Genomic DNA, 19,301 nt, shown 5'->3' on the forward strand with positions numbered 1-19,301 from the left:
CTCTTCACTAAACATTAGTTCATTGTTTTCACTAATGTTTAGCAGCTCAAGGATATTTCACATTTATTATGAAAGAACATGTGTGTTTAATACAAATATTTTTACAATTCAAACTGTACTGTGTTTGATATAAAAGCCTCACGAATGGTTGAATGACCCAAAACAAACTCAGGTTCTTCATGTCCTTGTATCTGTGACGTCATTTTGGTTGATTGTCAAGGCGACCGAAGGGAGAGTTCATCGTCAGCTGTGTGAACTGTACAAAGCGTTTCCATCGATCATCAACACACGTGCCTTTTAAATGTCCAGTAGTGGAAACAAGCACAAATATATTATCGTACAAATGCAAAAATGTAAAACAAACTCCATAAAAGTGAAACTTGTACTGAGCCTGAGTAAATGTAGAGCAGTGTTATCAGCAGAATGTACAATATCTCTAACCTTGAGCCACTGTTCAAATACTGTGGAACCACTGGATGGGTTTTGACAAGATAAAACAACTAACAGACACCTGAAAAGTAATGAAGCGCCTCAGATGATCACAAACCACACATGAAGTTCATTTATAATGTCGACAGTGTGTTTTACCACTGTTTAACAAAAAACAAGCATTTTATTGATAGTGATCGTAGAAAAAATCTTTTAGATCAAAGGTCATATCCAGATGATGGAAGACAGGTACCAACAGTCATCAGCCAGCAGAGGTAACTGCAGGTAACCGAGAGAGAACAGCATAGTAACATAGACAAATGAGTTAACAAAACAAGTTGCTGATAATAATAATATTAATAATTATCATTATTATAATAATAGCTGCATTTTAACAGAAGATGTGAATCAAAACGTGAAGGTCACTCCAAGTTCCTGGTGTCCAGGGTGCGGCTACAGAGGCAGACGGTGCAGCCCATCACTCCAGATAAAGTCAGGATAACCAGTAAAATGGCCCACCAGTGAGCCTGCAAGCAAGCAAACAAACAATCAAACAACAAGCAAACAAACAAACCAGCAAACAAACAAACAAGCAAACAAACAAACAAACCAGCAAACAAACAAACAAACAAACAAACAAACAAACAAACAAACAAACAACAAGCAAGCAAACAATAAGCAAAAGAACAAACAAACAAACAAACAAACAACAATCAAACAACCAAACCAGCAAACAAACAAACAACAAGCAAACGAATAAACAACAAGCGAGCAAACAAACAAACAAACAAACAAACAAACACACACACACACACACACACACACACACACACACACACACACACACACACACACACACACACACACACACACACACACACACACACACAAACAACAAGCAAGCAAACAATAAGCAAAAGAACAAACAGACAAACAAACAAACAAACAACAATCAAACAACCAAACCAGCAAACAAACAAACAACAAGCAAACGAACAAACAACAAGCGAGTAAACAAACAAACAAACAAACAAACAAACAAACAAACAAACAAACAAACAAATAAACAAACAAACAAACAAACAAACAAACAACAAGCAAGCAAACAATAAGCAAAAGAACAAACAAACAAACAAACAACAATCAAACAACCAAACCAGCAAACAAACAAACAACAAGCAAACGAACAAACAACAAGCGAGCAAACAAACAAACAAACAAACAAACAAACAAACAAACAAACAAACAAACAAACAAACAAACAAACAAACAAACAAACAAACAAACAAACAAACAAACAAACAAACAAACAAACAAACAAACAAACACAATTAGCTTCAACTTATTATCTAACAGTAAACAGAAACAACAACAAATATGACTTGATATTTGCAATAAATGCCAATGACTTCAATGTGGGATATGGTGAAGGGTATTTAAGAGCTTCTTAAAGTCAGCATGAGAGATGAGACGCTCTTATGGGCATTCCTGATTCTCCACACTGTCATAAGAAGCTAAACCTCAAAGGAAGCCAAGCCCGAAACGCTGATGACAGCTGGACATCAACAGGAAGCCTGACGATCCCACAGGGCTGAGAGGAGCCTTGAGGAACATCTGCTGGGTCTTTAACAGAGACAGTGAACTCACAGATCGGTTTTAGACCCGCTGAAACGCTCAACCTGATGTCACAACACCCTTCGACCCAACAACTCAGTGTTCACATTTATCAGGGCTTTTTCTGCTTTGTTCATGTTTGTTTCACATTTGAGCCACTGATTCCCTGCCTCCAGGTTTCTCTCTGGTCCTCTCTCTGTCCCCTCACACACCTGATTCTACTGGAACTGGAGAAAAGGTTGAAACCGGGCCGAACAAACCAAAAACACTAGAACCAAGTTCTAACAAAAAGTCTGACTGACTGGGTGTGTGACAGAACCAGCCCCAGAATTCTGATACCCTGCTCCAAACAGCCTTCAGTATGTGAGCTGGCGAACAATGTAAAACAACAGTTAGACTATGAAGAACTGTAGTAGACTGAGATCCACGTGAGCTGTGGCAGCCACTGTTTAGTGAATGTGGAGCTACTTATAAATGGAGGAATTCACCTTCATCCACTCTGCTATGTCCTCATATTCATCCAGGTGGAGGAAGGAGTTCTTGAGTCTGGCGATGGGCCCGTCCGCGTCGAGCAGGCGACACATGTGGAACTTGTCACAGTAGCCTCGGTTCCCGGAGCACGGCGCTCCGCCGACCAGCGGCAGCGCTTTGCCCCGGAAGAACTGAGACAGCACCGAGGAGCCGGTGCTGGCACAGGTCCCGGGCTCATCTGTGTTAAACAGAGGAAACATAATAAGATCATCATCTGCTGACAACTGGACTCTAGGCCCGTAATTAAAAAGTTCTGGCCACTGACAGGTGAAGCGTATAAAGCTGATTATCCCATGGCACCAGTTAGTGGTGGGATGGGAGTTATAATAAGGTACTGGGATGGTGACTCCAGTGAAGGAGCTTTGTACCAGATACCACAGCACACCTTCAGGGCTCTGGATATCAGGCTTATGGTGCTAATGACCACTAATGATCAATGACTGCTCCTGTGGGTGTCAAGGGGTCACGGGGCTGTGGTTACCGGGCTCCTGGCAGCACATGTGGCACTTCTCCTTCATGGAGTCTCCTGGACAGTCACACTGCTCCATGCGATGCTTCACACACAAGGACTCAGCGCAGACCTTCAGAGAAACACACAAACGTCCTCAGTCGGTCTGGTTTCATTATGAGGAGCACTGTGCGGCTCAGCGGCCCCTCACCCCGCTGATGCAGACGCGGGTGCCCTGGCTGCAGGTGCTCAGGTCCTCCTTGGGGCTCGGCTCAGGGCAGAGGGGGGACGCCCCGGAGCAGGCGCTCTCTCGCTCGCAGTCCGTCTCCTCATCGCACATCTGTCCGGCCGGTCTAAACTCACAGTCCTGGCTGCAGCAGAGGCCCTGACTGGGACTGAGGGGCAGGAGAGTGAAAGCACAGGGGGGTCATGGACTGAGTCATGGACCGAGTCATGGACCGAGTCATGAATGGACTGAGTCATAAATGGACTGAGTCATGAATGGACTGAGTCATGAATGACTGAGTCATGAATGGACTGAGTCATGGACTGAGTCATGGACTGTCATGGACCGAGTCATGGACCAGGTCATGGACCAAGTCATGGACCGAGTCATGGACTGAGTCATGGACTGAGTCATGGATTGAGTCATGGACCGAGTCATGGACTGAGTCATGGACTGAGTCATGGACTGAGTCATGAATGGACTGAGTCATGGACTGTAATGGACTGAGTCATGGACTGAGTCATGGACTGAGTCATGGACTGAGTCATGAATGGACTGAGTCATGGACTGTCATGGACTGAGTCATGGACTGAGTCATGGAATGAGTCATGGACTGTCATGGCCTCTAAGGGTTCGCGTGAGCTCTACCTGCAGGTTTTGCCCGGCTTCAGGCGACAGTCGACCCCCCGGGGCTCCTCGGCGCTGTAGCAGCAGGGGTCGGTGTTGTTATAGCCGACGTCGCACTCCTCGCCTTCCTCCACGATCTGGTTCCCACAGATGGGCTGATCGCTGACTACACGGACCGGCACACATGCAGTCAGAGATCACATGGTGTCATTCACGATGACGTCACCACCGCCGCTCTCTTACCCACAAAGCAGCTGTCCTTCTTCAGGCTGAGGATCTTGCTGATTTGCTTGATGCTGCACGGGGAGAACTTCTCATTGTTTTCGCGCACCTCGTCTGTGGCTTGAGGGAACATCAGGTATCTGCCTTTACCGTCAGTGGAGCCCAGATCCCCACAGTTCGAACCCTCGTCATGCTGAAATCATGAGAGTGAATGAAGGGAAGAAATCAACTGTTTGCTCCATTTCCTCCAGACAGAACCAGGATGTGAAATGACAGGTGTTAGTATTGTTACTGCACTAACAGATACGGGAGTTACAGTCCTTTATTACTGCTCAGTAGCTCAGTATAATAAGTTCAAATGATGACTGCAACCTTCAGGAAGTCAACTGAACTGGGAACTGCTGGCCCTGAAACTCCTCAGACCTGTGAGGCCTTCACTCGACGTCCCTGCTCATTTAAAGCCCAACCTTAATGCAGCGGGAGCGTGTTTTGATGGGAGCGTTCTGCATCTGTTCCTGATTAGCTTATCGGCTGTGATGAGTGCTAATGTTTTTGTATTTACGGCTCCGGCACAGCATCATGTGACACAGAGCCGGTCCAATGTTGGGGCAGTTTTCGGCAGTTTTTTTTTTCTGACAGCTGTTTTGTTTCCCTTTCTAAATAATTTACATAATGTACCGTTACCTCAGTTGATTTATGGCTATAAATGAGACCGCATGCTTCACCCCTGAAGCAAAAGATCAAAACAAACCCACAAAAAAGAAAAAAAAAACTAAACGAGGAGCAAAACAAGGCAAGTCTCTATGTAACTGTTAGTACCTCAAGTTCTAAGCCAAAATGTGAAACACAATTGGTTCCAGTCGACCACACAAAAAAAGGAGTGTGAATCAAAACTCAGATAAACGTCTGCACTTTCAATCCCCTTCATTAAAAAACAAGCTAAATAAAACTTCCACTGTTCCTATGATCACCACTACTTGTTGTTCATTGGTTTATTTAGCTTTTATGAGCAACAAATTGAGCCACTGCACAGTTTAGATGTGTTTGCGTGGAGGTGTGAGTACGTGTAGAGTGGTGACGTAGCGGAACTAATCCTCCCTCACGTCTCAGAACAAAGGGCTGGAGGCGAAAGCGCTGCTGGTGTTGCCCGTTGCAGCTGTCGTGCGTGTGCTTGTGTTCATGCGTGAGCCTCATGTAATTGTTGTGGTGGTTCTGTGCTTCTGCATGTAAAGAAGTTGCATAAGTGAGGAAATTGCATGGAACCTGGCTCCCCTGCGCTCCCCTGCGCTCCCCTGCCTCAAACCCACCACTCAACAAAGGCCAAGGTCTCCGGCACCCGCGGTCAATCATTCACCGCTCGTTCCCAGGCCGAGCGAACGCACACGCGGGTCCTACACAAACAGGAGCAGAGGCTGCGATCTGCTAATACGTGGCCTCCCGCTGCTGACGCGAACGGCAGGAAATCCAGCACTGACCGGAGCACCCAGGCTGTGGCCCAGCTCGTGGGCCAGGGTCAGCTGCACGTGCGCGGGGGGCAGGTAGTGTCCGTAGTTCTGAACGGTGACCATGCCCGTGTTCAGAGACGAGGTGCGGCCGTCGCGCAGGGCGGCGGGCTGGGAGCACACGCCCCCCCAGTTACCTGAGGAGCACAGACAGGGGCAGTCAGTCATCCGGCCGGGGCTCAGCTGACGCTCAGACGACGTTCCTCTCACCTTTATGGTGTGTTTTATTGTTTATGGTTTACAGGCGCTGGTGAAACAATAATCGCTATAGAGTGACAATATGGACTCACAGCCCAGTTCAACAGAAGCCTGGTGGCCTTTGACCTCTGAGGCAGAACCACTATTACATGATGCAGTCACCTACTGTAGTGGGAGTGGATGCCCCTGATTGGTCCCTCTGTTCGTGGCTCAGGTTGGAGGTCTTTAAAGTTCCCATGTGGTCACGTGATCTTTATGTAACGCCTGTTACACAATGCGGCCTTTTTTTCTTGCGAGGTGCACGTTTGTTTTATACATTCAGCACCAGTTCCACTGAAAATATGAGTTCACCGGGTCATTGTGTACCGTGGGAACCCCCCCCCCCCCCCCCCTCGTGTTGTTGTCACACAGTGGGCGGATGCGTGAAGTCCAGGAACAGTGAAGGACAGTTAGCATAACACAAGAAACACAGGTGCCCCTGTCTCTGTAAAACAGAGGGCGAGCTGGTCACCACAGTCACATGACAGGTGCATGGATTTCAATGACAACACAGTAACCTGAGTCCTGTTCATACCTGGTGCCACGTGATTGTTTTTTATTTAAAACGTGAGAGAGAAAGAGTCTCAGTAATCAAGAATTCAGACCACATTTCTCCACCAACGCCTGCCTGATGAACCCCCTAAAGAGCTATTGAAGGAGGTGGCGTTCCTAGAAAGAGTTTTGTGCTGTGGGCTTTGGCAGCGCGAGCAGAGAGGGGCTCCTTCCTCCCCTTGCTCCCCCTCGTCTCAGCCGCCACAGGGAAGGAAAGAAAGACTCCCATTATTAGCTGGCCGGATAAACACAGGTTGGAGACACACACACACACACACACACACACACACACACACACACACACACACACACACACACACACACACACACACACACACACACACACACTGTGAGCCCACTCCAAGTGTGTTTGTTGATGCATGATTGGGTAAGATTATACAAATACATGACAGCGTGGTCTGATGTAAACAAACAATAGTAAAGGGCCTTTCCTTTCTATCCTCAGTAAACCAACACTGAGGCTGAGTGACCTAAAACCAGCTTTGAACAGAGCTACTCTCAAACGGCATCAGGTGAGTTCTAATCACTGCTCCCCCGGCTCGTTTGCTCCGTGCACAGAGCTGTGCTACCGCCCGGTGTGGGCCGGCTGCCTGATGGTGACCTGCCAGGGAGGACCCCCCCAGTTCAATACACCTGTGACTGTCAGGATCCCAGCAGCTCTCTTCTTTTCCTCTCACTCTCCAGCCACACCCCCTGTCCTAGCCACGCCCCTTAAACATAGCCACTCCCACTTCCTCGTTTTCCCCTCTGTCTCCAATCAACAGTCTCCATCATTTAAACCAACTCACCTCTTCCTCTGCCCCTGTAGATAACATCATCATCTGCTTGTCACAGCATGATCAACTGCTGATTATGAACTGTTTGGAACTCATTCTTCACCCCATGCTTCATATCAGGTCGTGCAACCCCCTTCTGTATGTTGTCTGTTTCCTCATGGATGCCTAGTTTCTTTATTCAAGCCAGGTTGTCATTTCCCCGAGTAGCAATTTAAAGGTTAACTCCTGTCCCTCACGTGGACAGGATTTGGTGACAGACTATGACTATGTGCAAAATGAACTAAATCATAATGAGAACTGTGAAGTCAACAGCATGTTCCTCTGAAAGCTGCACAGAGGTCAGTGCTGGTGCCAAGCAGGTGTCGCAGTGAGGGTGAAGGTGACTTAAGGCAGATCAACATTTGAAGGATGTGAATTTATAGCACGGCTGGCGTCTCTTTCTTCCTGAGAACATCGTGACACTCAGCAGTGAAAGCCCCAACATCATCAGGCATATTGTGTGGACTTCCTTTAAGAAGAAGGGGTTTTACTGGTGTGGAAGAAGACGTCTGACCCCCCCACCCCCACATGGTTCAGAGAAATGACAGCACAAGCTGTTGAGGGTAAAGGATGATAAGCTGAAGGCCCCTCAGTGTGTTCATGGGCCGATGGTGAATGATGATTCTGAACATCACTGAGAAACTGAATAGTCAGGTACGGAGATGCAGTGTGTGTGTGTGTGTATGTGTGTGTGTGTGTGGTGTGTGTGTGTGTGTGTGTGTGTGCATGCCTTCATCACCATGGTGACATGGAATGCGGTCACCAGTGTTCACGGAGACGTCTGGGAGGTGTGTTTGTGTGTGTGTGTGTGTGTGTGTGTGTGGGGGGGGGGGGGGGTCATTCCTCGCTCCCTAATCCCATGTCAGTGTGGGGGGTCTGCTCTCACGCCCCTCTGTGGAGCCAATCAACAGCTTCGAATGGCAGAATGTCACCGAACGAAGCAGAAAGAGGCTCCCACCAAAACAAATCCCCCTCACGGCCCCGACGTCTTCAAACCCAGCGAAGATGCTCAGAGTCTGTCACCAAATCTGACCCACAAGGCTCATGCTCAGAGGTGGCTGCTGTGTGAAGGCATCACAATGTGAGGGGGCTGGTGTTCCAGTGCGGCTCACCGGCCTTGCCCTCCCAGGCGAGCCCCAGGACGCCGCTGTAGTCTCTGTTGGTGAGCAGGTACGACAGGCAGTAGTTGCCCCAGTTGGAGTCGGAGAACAGACTCAGCAGCTTCTCAGGTCCGATGAACAGCGGAGACAGGGGGTCGTTTTCGTCCTCCTCCGTCATTATCTGCAGTGTGGGATCAAAAGTGGGGGATTACGTTAAAGCTGTTCTGGTTCCGTTTCATACTGACTGGGACTGCTGGATTGACCTGGTTGTCTCAAATCGATAATCTCGCCATAATTCTAATCTTTCATGACATGGAGGTCATAAGATGTGACACGGTGCAACGTGACCAACTTACACTGAGGGATTTGACCTTGAAGTTGATCAGCCTGATTCCGTCGAAGTCTATGTTGTGGTAAATGTCGTTCACCGCTCGTACGTAGGAGGCAACCTTCAAAAAAACAACACAGGAGTCAGAAGAGCGGTTCCGGCGCTGGCGGGCTGAACCCATCGATGGAAAGGGCTTTCAGAAGGGCCGTTTCACAGCAGACTTATTCTTGAACGTATTCTCCTGTTGCAGATTTTCACATCAGATTTGAGTATGATTCATAAGTAGAGGAGGCGTAATCTGCTGGAGGTGGTGGCTTTGCACGGTCCGTTTAAAGAGGCACGTGCGACGCGCTCACGTGCAGAGTCTGGGTTTGTACTCAGTGATTCTATACAGCAGGAAATAATCTCACATGAGCGCTTCCATGGGAATTTCCTCATATACAGTACATATATTTAAGGCCTTCGACGTGGGAGACATTAAAAGGCAGTCAGCAGTGACTGACACCAGCACTTTGTCTATTTAAACTTATTAATCACATTAACGGCATCACTTACGTTTTCTCACTGGGTGCGACAAAGGTCTGGCACTCATCCAGACACAACAAGTGTGTTTATGGTGAAAAGCACAGACACACTTATTAATTGCCTTTGATTTGACCACAGCAAGGTTTAAGAAACACTGACTAAATATAATGACCTGGATTAGAGCTATATGACTAGTAAAATCATTACATGAGATTAAAGGGTGCTTTTATAGTTTTCACATTTCTCCGGTGCCGTGTTCTAAAGCGGCACAAACTTGGGCCTCACACTGATCCGGTGCCAAAAAAATGAACTCCACTTTTATTTGTTTTGCAGAGATAAGAATTTGGAACTAACTATTAGATGCAGCGAGCTCTGATCGCAGCAGCGTGCACCCAAAACGCAGGGCACGGGATGAGGCTGGTACAGCAAATAAAGCATGCGGAGCTCAAACAACAGCCCAGGAAACAGCGACTCAGGTACACTGGAGGTCCTTGGACCAACACTGTTTCCTTTGAAGGCTGCTCACAGCTTCTCTTTGAGCCAAAACCAGCAGGACAACGGTCAAAAACCTGGAAGTGAACCGCTTGTTGATGAGGTCACTCGTCATTACGGTCCCTGTGTGTCGCACATAAAGGATCGTGTTTTCACCTGAGCCACCACAGCTTCCGCAGACTTGAACCTCTGGTAGTAGAGGTGGTCGGCGTGAATGTGGAGCAGGCAGCTGGTCTTTGAGTCGTCGATGGTCCTCCTGGACCGGCTCACCGGCGCCTCCTGTGGACGATGTAAAAACTGATGAAGCTGCTTAGTCAGGAGGGCTTTAGGAGGTGCTCCTCCGAATTAGAGAAGAATTAGACCCTATTGTGGATAATGTGGAAAATAATTAGATCAGGCCGTTACCACACACACAAACAGCCTGTGTGGTGACACTGTGCTGGCACTGGTGTCCCTCAGGCAGCGGGGACACGCTGGGACAGGAACACTGCTCGGATGCTCCGGTGGAACCGCATCTGTTCACAGCATTTCACGGCCAAATAGTGGAAATGATCTCTACCCGCAGGCATGCTGTTAAGAACGGATCCATATCAATACCCTGTGCTGACAATAGGCACCGGGCCCACGGCTGTGTTGGTCAAAGGTGAGGCAGAGAAAGGGCACCCAGGGGGGAAATCAGCGTAAGTGACTTGGCAGCTGTGAGTGGAGGTCATCCAGTGCAGACCCCCAGAGTGAGGCTGAGGCCTTGAGAGGCGCTGCCTCAAGTCGCCATCCTGTGTCTTTCCTCCCACACGCTCATTTCAGCGTCACAAACGCCTTGTTGTGAGTGAGCTCAGCTGTTGTGTAACAGATGTGTGTATCACCTGCAAGACGGGTTCTGGGGTCAGGATGCGATGTCCTACCTCGTCGGCTCTCAGGCTTTGGGCGAGAATGTTCAGATGTTCGGCACCACAGAATCCGTCCGGGCGAGATCCCAGTGACGGCAGCACTGCATGAACACACACACACACACACACACACACACACACACACACACACACACACACACACACACACACACACACACACACACACACACACACACACACACACACACACACACACATGTGCAGACGTCAGGTAAACAGAGTGTGAGTCACGACGCTCTGTGTGCAGCACTAGCTGCTCTTCTGTGATTTGCGCCACCTCTGGTTTTCGTACTGATGAAATGTGCAGTCGTAGGGGGTCGATTTGCATAAATTGGACCGTCGTGTTGCGCTGGAAAACTTGGAGAATTCCACAAAATGATCCGAGGGAGGCCTCATTGCAAAAAACAGTGGATCACGTTTCTGGCGGCGGTCCGTGAACAGACGTAGCCATAAATCTGGATCAAAGGCTGAACGGTCCACTGCTGCAAATGTTTCAGAACCACGGGAAATACGTTTCACTTGCATCAACACAGTCTGTGGTTGGAGCTAACGCTAATATACTTGGAAAAAGCTCCTTAAGGAATCATTACTTCAGCCAAAATAGCTCCAGTTACAGTGGAGTCACGTGATGTGGCGTAAAATCAGCCTCCCCGTGTGATTTGCAATAATGACAGAGTGACAGAATCAGACACATGTATGTGTGGGAAACATCTCCCAGCTTCTGACATGGATCCACAGCGGGAGAGAGAGGCAACGCGTGAGCGATCGCACCATCGCACGAACGCCCTCCAGCCAATCACAGGGCTGATGTTTGTTCTCCACAGCAGGAGTGGGGCTGGGCTGTGGGAGTGGATGTGGACGTGGATGCCTCAAAGCCTGGAGTCGGCCCACTAGAATCGGTTCCAGGCCCGTTTCTATGCCATCGTCCTGTTATACAGAAGGAGGTTCATCGTCCTGGCCCCTAACGGTTTTTTCTCTCTCAAGGAAAAGATCTGGAGCTGATCAAAATCGGCCAAGGAAAGATTTCCCCAAAAGAAATTCACGGCATGATTCACGGCCTCGGAGGGACCTGAATGTGACTTTCTCTGCTTGCATTCACCAGAATGTGGCTGCTCTTACGGCGGCAGCGCTGTGTATTTACCTGCAGCGCTGAGACAAAGGCCATTCATAATTTCGAGTGTAAACAAACTGTTTCCGACCAGCTGTTTTGATGTTATTGCATTGTATTTGGTGCAAAATGGCCGCCCTCTGACCCAGATCGGATGGAGCTCACAACATCCGACATCAAACAAACAGTTCGTCCCTCACAACAACCGCAGGAAGTGGAAATGCACACAGTAAAAGCATTATGTCAGCTCCTTGTGTCCAAATTTACCACTTTGTATGGAACCTTTGATTGTTGATTGAAATATCATGTGCCAGTTGTGTCCCGGTTTCCTGCAGATACGACGGCCAGCGTATGAAAGGACAGGATGTTGTCAGGAGCGACAGCTCTCTGCCGCTGGAACTGAGGCTCGGAGGCTCGGCAGGGAGCGCGGGGAGGAAGGCAGCTGCCGCCACAAAGGGCCGGCTACGCGCGAGCAGAGACGCTTTTCCAAGAAAACGCTTCTGTGGAAACAAATGAGCTCAGAGAGAAACAAATACACAGCAGCAACGCCTGCGCGGACACAAGCCAGCGGAGTCCGCGCGTCCTGAGACCTTCAAGCCCAGATTTGGGACATGCTCCTCTGGTCTTTTCTTCTCTTTTCCCTCTGGGACCCCCCCTTCATCCTCACACCCTCCTCTTCGCTGTAGCCCCTTCTCACACTCCTCCTCTTTCAAAAGTCACGCCACCGCCCGTTTACGCTTTCTTTGGCCGGCGCCCAACTTCTCAACACCCGCTTTGAACTCTACGCGGGCCTGCGGCCGCGTTCTGGTCCGGTCCTCAGTGAGCGCCGTAACCTCAGCTGCTCCAGGGCTGCGATCAACACACGCCACGCATCAGAGAAGAGAAGTCAGGAATAATGCAGATTGGACGTGTTCTGCTGAAACAGCAACATCTGTGTGTTCATCTTCGTGTTCGAGTCTCAGCATCTGTTCAGGCTGCTGAGACTCGAGCTCTTAGAGGAGGTCCAGTTTAGCAAGGAGCTCCTTTAGGCCTCGTCATATCATTACCAAACAGCCTGGAAAAGCTGCACTAACTGAGGCGTCATCTCAGTCCCCACATGCATCAGGTCCTGTTTGTTCACATCTCTGATGAGGAGCCAGCAATAACTAAACTGCAGGCAGCAGCTTGAAAACGGATGCGAAGCATTCGCCGCAGACGCTTTTTGTGAAGCTCAGCAAACGTACCCACGTCGTCCTCGCGGTAGATGATGGAGTGCTGATCCGTCTGGCTGCCCGTGTATCTGTGGGCCGGCTCCACGTGGTACGTCCCGTCACGCGTGCGGATGCTTCCCTCAAACTGACCCTGTAGCACGGAGCCGTGGATGGAGGAGCCGTCCTCACCTGCAGGCCGGGGTGAGGGGAGACAGGGGGTCAGGGTGAGGGGAGACAGGGGGTCAGGGTGAGGGGAGACAGGGGGGGAGGGGCAGGTGAGGGGAGACAGGGGGTCAGGGTGAGGGGAGACAGGGGGTCAGGGTGAGGGGAGACAGGGGGTGAGGGGAGACAGGGGGTCAAGGTGAGGGAGACAGGGGGTCAGGGTGAGGGGAGACAGGGGGTCAGGGTGAGGGGAGACAGGGTGAGGGGAGACAGGGGGTCAAGGTGAGGGGAGACAGGGGGTGAGGGGAGACAGGGGGTGAGGGGAGACAGGGGGTCAAGGTGAGGGGAGACAGGGGGTGAGGGAAGACAGGGTGAGGGGAAACGGGGTGAGGGGAGACAGGGTGAGGGGAAACAGGAGGTGAGGGGAGACAGGGTGAGGGGAGACAGGGGTGAGGGGAAACAGGAGGTGAGGGGAGACAGGGTGAGGGGAGACAGGGGGTGAGGGGAGACAGGGGGTGAGGGGAGACAGGGGGTGAGGGGAAACAGGGGTGAGGGGAGACAGGGTGAGGGGAGACAGGGGGTGAGGGGAAACAGGGGGTGAGGGGAGACAGGGTGAGGGGAGACAGGGGGTGAGGGGAGACAGGGGGTCAGGGTGAGGCAGGGGGTGAAGGGAGACAAGGGGTGAGGGGAGACAGGGGGTCAGGGTGAGTCAGAGTAAACGCTTTAAACGCTTCACAGTGGATCAGCCACAGGGGAGCACAGCTCCAGTGGGTGGAGGCCCCTCACACCCACCTTTCAGCCTCCCTGAATATATGTGAGACACATCCGCGTCTGTGGCACCGTTTCCACCGAGCACCATGAAGTTTGGGGTGAACTCGGCCGCATCTCGTCTCAGACGCAGACGGAACGTCCTGAGTGGAAACAAAGACACAGCGGCTCAGGGCTGCGCGTGTGTGTGTGCGTGTGTGTGTGTGTGTGTGTGTGTGTGTGTGTGTGTGTGTGTGTGTGTGTGTGTGTGTGTGTGTGTGTGTGCGTGTGTGTGTGTGTGTGTGTGTGTGTGTGTGTGTGTGGTGTGTGCTGGTGTGCGTGTGTGTGTGTGTGCATGTGTGTGTGTTTGTGTGGTGTTGTGTGTGTGTTGTGTGTGTGTGTGTGTGTGAGTGTGCGACGTGTGTGTGTGTGTGTGTGTGTGTGTGTGTGTGTGTGTGTGTGTGTGTGTGTGTGTGTGTATGTGTGTACCTGTGGAAGGCAGTGAAGTCCAGCTGCAGCGTGTGTGTCTGTGGGTGTGTGGCCCTGCTGACCCTCAGGTGTCTCCTGTGGACCTCGTCCCTGTCGTAGGACAGACGCTCGTAATGCTTCAGGTACGGACTGAAGCCGCTCACAGCCCCTGGAAACAAGGCAGACGGTCCCTTACAGCAACGCATCAGGACTATTAGATCTGAGTAAACAAAACGCTGAGAGAGTGCATTTAACTGTTGATATGATCTTATGTTTTGTTTCATTTCTCCCTTGTTAGTTATCTTTCTGCAAACTTCACTTCCCAAAGTGTGTTTACGTTACTCACTTTGCACAACACTTACAACACTTTGTCTGCTCCACGAGTTAATTTCTGCACATTTGCTCGCAAAATTCCTGTGACGACAAGCTGAGACTCGTCTGAGTCACACACACACGCACACACACACACACACACACACACACACACACACACACACACACACACACACACACACACACACACACACACACACACACACACACACACACACAGGCTCCCACCTGTGAAGCAGCTGACCAACAGCAGCAGCCAGTGGAGCTGAAGCTCCATGTTCTGAAGGTCCAGTCTGTCCCGTCTTCACGCGCTCCGGCCTCTGTTCTTCATCCTTCTTCTTCCAGCTCCCGCTTCACCAGCTTCGTATCTCAACGGTTGGAATGTGACGAGTAAGGAAGTGTGTGAGCAGCGAGGCATATTCAGACTTGTCTATCAGTGTGACAGTTGTCCTGCCCAATAAAGGCAAGGCCTTTAATAATAAACAATATCTTCACAAATCACAAATATTACATTAAGAAGTGTTGGTATTATTATCAATATTATTATTATTATTGGAATATGTATTGGACCTTTGACATTTGTCCTGATTCTGAGCAAAAAAGTACCTAAAAGTCTGTGTCATAAATTACTAATGTGACATTTTTGGCTTTGATTACGTTTCCTGTCGTGTTCAGAGGAACAGACCGGCCCACGTCTTTTATTATAGACCATGAGCGGTGGGGAAAGTGCTAAAACGGTTCTAAATGTGGGGAGGAAGTAATCATTTGTGTGACTCACTCTGTGTCAGGGGCTCGTTGTAAACACAATGTGACAGTTTTGGAAAATTTCAGGAACAACAATACGTGAAAAGGAAACGTGGAAATGAGGCAAATGAACACAAAGGTCTTCATCCTTAAAATAAACGCCGCCTCGGCGGTTCTGTGAACCTCTGCACAGATTGTACCGTCATGTCTGTCATCAAATAGAACACAAGCGTCTTAATGCGTAAACTTAGTTTGACTTTGTATGAAGCGCTGATGATTGCGACACTCGCTCCTTGTTTGTCTGCTCATAAACCCACGGCTGGTTTTACAGAACTACTGGAGCCAGCGTGCGTTAAACGTGTGGATCAACCCAATGATGTTTGACCGGGGCCTCGGCGTCTGATGCGTTTGGCGGCTCTGATCATCACGCTGGTCTCATGCAGCTGTTCAGGACTTTACACCAACTACCTGTCACAGTTACAGGCCCAACCTCCCCCATCCCTCAGCTGGTAGTGACCTCCACCCCCACAAACCCCCAGCTGCACACCGATTGGCCGGGAAGGGATCACCCGGATCCCAGCCATGACATCACACTCTCAGACACGCCCACGAGCAGAGACTTACACAAATATGTAGGCGCATACGCGCTCCGTATGCTTGGTTTTGTGTGAATTCAGTGACAAATGTATATTCAGCTGCCACATACACGTATGTATGAAGAAGCTTCTTTAGCTCATCTGTAGCGTCTCTCCTGCTGTGGAGAGGTTACTCTAGGACATTGACTCAAGTGTTGAGGTGATGTGAAATGTGGTTGTTTGGTTGATGATCTATCTATCTATCTATCTATCTATCTATCTATCTATCTATCTATCTATCTATCTATCTATCTATCTATCTATCTATCTATCTATCTATCTATCTATCTATCTATCTATCTATCTATCTATCTATCTATCTATCTATCTATCTATCTATCTATCTATCATCTATCTATCTATCTCTATCTATCTATCTATCTATCTATCTATCTATCTATCTATCTATCTATCTATCTATCTATCTATCATCTATCTATCTATCTATCTATCTATCTATCTATCTATCTATCTATCTATCTAGCTATCTATCTATCTATCTATCTATCTATCTATCTATCTATCTATCTATCTATCTATCTATCTATCTATCTATCTATCTATCTATCTATCTATCTATCTATCTATCTATCTATCTATCTATCTATCTATCTATCTATCTATCTATCTATCTAATCTATCTATCTTCTATCTATCTATCTATCTATCTATCTAATCTCTCTATCTATCTATCTATCTATCTATTACTATCTATCTATCTATCTATCTATCTATCTATCTATCTATCTATCTATCTATCTATCTTCTATCTATCATCTATCTATCTATCTATCTATCTATCTATCTATCTATCTTCTATCTATCTATCTATCTATATCTATCTATCTATCTATCTATCTATCTATCTATCTATCTATCTATCTATCTATGCTTAGCTGTAATCTATTCATAATGCTTTTAGTTTACTTTGAGGACATTAATTGAGTGTCCAGTGCTAAACGTGGCGTCTAATCTGACCCACAAACGTCTGGTATTTGTTGCCGGACAAAGGATCTGGGAGTATTGGTGCGACTGCAGACACATTGCGACTCCAGAGGGTTCACAGGCTATGGGAATGATCAAATCACGTCTGTCTGCTGACACCGCCGCCTGTTAACCCTTTGGCAGGTCTGACCCACTTCACAAAAGGCCGAGCAGTGCACAATAAGAAGTCTGTGTCACACTCCAGAACAAGTGCATTGTATTGAAGGCCTGAGTTCGCAGACAGACCGAGACTCAGTCACATTCAGTGATATGAAGACCGGTCATACAGTTTCCAGTTCAGCAGCTGTTTGGTTTGCAGGGTCAACTTTTACTGATAATAATGTCAGAATTAGAAAGCAGTGAAGACATTTGACATGGATTGACACTAATCCAGATGTGATTTGGACATATTTCATATTTGAGAAAAGATTCATAGCAAGAAAAAAGAGAATGACAGGTTTTTTAGGTCACTGAGGTGCAACTAAAGACAGCAAGCTGAGAACAATGCAATGCCTCCCCCTGTAGAACGCTTCTGCAAATACTACTGAGCTGCATTCAGTGTTTTATACTGTAAAACCTCGTATTTATTTCACTTACATCTGTACATTAGTTTTATTTTTCAATGCACTTTGTTTTAAGTGTATTTTTTTGTTTTAATGATTTTCATTTATATATTTACTGGATACGTTATCAGACGTTTCTACTATATTTGTCAACTTGATGACACTGGTGAATGAAGTTGGGACCAATCAAAACACAAATGTTGATAGTGTAACTTGGCAAACACACAGTGCAAACATCGGACTGATTTCCTGTTATCAAATCTCTAATTTCTGTTTAAACTAAGAAGCTTTCTTGTATCAGGTTCATGCTTGGACTTAAGGTCATGACATTAACAGATCCCCAAAACAGTGCAATCGAACTGTCAACAAAGATAGCAGCAGTCCCAGCCATTATCATAAAAAGTGATATCATATTACCGCATAACCTTGATATATTTGGGAACCCAGTGCACATAGTGTGTAGAAACAAACACAGATTTAAAAAAATAAACCTAGTAATGTTATTTGTGTGCGGTCTTGTTTATCAAAGAGGAAGCTTGGTTTGTCATTGTGCAACTCGTCGTGTGTGTGCAGGCACAAAAGGTCCTCGGTCAGTGATACTTTGATCAGAAGCCTGCGTCAGTTAGGAGAAGTTTCTATTTGACACCATTTGTCATTTACTCAGCTGTAATTTACAAGGACAAATATCTAACTCTGATCTGATGTGATTCTACTGTTCAGGACGGTGCAGTACTGTAAAAAGCACATGAAAACACTGTATGTAGCAGCTCATGGTGAAAACTCAAAGCAGCGGTCGTCACTAGTGTATGCAACACATGCCTGCATGAATGGAGGCGACTGCAGACCAACCGGATGAATAGTCAAAACAGACCTTCACATGCAAAATGTTTGGCATGTGGGATAATGTTATGTGTTAATCAGCAAAACCAGCCTAAAATCCTGAATGTCATTGATTGCAACCCACTGCTGCCACCAACTGGAAAATAAACAGAGAACCAGCAGAACGGAACTGTGGTTCACACTGGTTCTTGAGCAAACAGCTAAGAGACCCACTAGGAGTCATTTAGAGCCTCCGCTTACAGTTTTTCTCAGTCGCTTTAGTACAATTCTCAGATCAGAATGAAATTCTCAAAACTATTTGTTCAATCTTCACATCATTATGTCACGTGTGCACATCATATAAGCAGTTTCTCCTTTGAACAAGTTGCAAATGCTTTGGTACATCCATTCAAATGATTATTTACAATTATCTGCTCTTTGCTACATTATCAGTTGTTTATGTCATGTTGATCAAAATGTATTATATAGTTCACTTTGCAATAGTCTTAAATCTATAATCTATACATCCCAATTAGATGTTTTTTTTTTCTAAATCTGTCCTGATTTGGTAAATTGCTCTTAGGTGACTTGACTTTCTCTAACAAAGGTGCATCTCAATAATCATCGACTGGCAAATATATATATATGTGGCTGAAGCACAACACAATGTTCTATCTCTGACCATGGTGTGCTTACACATATTGCCATAATTGGTCCATACAACACAGAGCATCTTATAGTCTTTCTAGAAACTCTCTACAGAGATCTCAAACCTGAAGAAGTGAGGGGTCAGAGTGGAGATGACCCGCCAAAGTATGTGATAGTTTGGGACAATGTGAGTTTTCATAACTCCAACATCATCAGGCATCAGGATGGAAAGTTTATGATCACCAGTCACATAAACAAATGACCCTCCTGGCTGCCATTGTCCAGTCTCTTGTAATCAAACAAAAAGGTGTACCTTACATTTT

At 47.5% G+C, this 19,301-nt stretch overlaps 1 protein-coding gene across 2 annotated transcripts; it reads right to left on the minus strand.

The window, feature by feature from the left end:
• Positions 1-38: 38 nt before the first annotated feature.
• On the minus strand, positions 39-14,979 carry si:ch1073-396h14.1 (disintegrin and metalloproteinase domain-containing protein 10). Of its 2 annotated transcripts, none has more exons than XM_029146963.3 (15): positions 14,814-14,979; positions 14,274-14,421; positions 13,830-13,948; positions 12,909-13,064; positions 10,572-10,657; positions 9,826-9,948; positions 8,681-8,773; positions 8,337-8,505; positions 5,573-5,736; positions 4,119-4,290; positions 3,897-4,041; positions 3,234-3,417; positions 3,056-3,155; positions 2,532-2,752; positions 39-956 (listed from the first exon to the last, which is right to left on the minus strand). In XM_029146963.3, the coding sequence occupies exons 1-15, from the start codon at positions 14,860-14,862 to the stop codon at positions 852-854; spliced, it is 2,034 nt and encodes a 677-aa protein (XP_029002796.1). In that variant the 5' UTR covers positions 14,863-14,979; the 3' UTR covers positions 39-851. The 2 variants fall into 2 exon arrangements, with proteins under 2 accessions (XP_029002796.1, XP_055364163.1); XM_055508188.1 differs by having other exon boundaries at positions 10,533-10,657.
• Between the last annotated feature and the right edge of the window lie 4,322 nt (positions 14,980-19,301).

The sequence above is a fragment of the Betta splendens genome, chromosome 4, assembly GCF_900634795.4.
Source record: "Betta splendens chromosome 4, fBetSpl5.4, whole genome shotgun sequence".
NCBI lineage: Eukaryota > Metazoa > Chordata > Actinopteri > Anabantiformes > Osphronemidae > Betta > Betta splendens.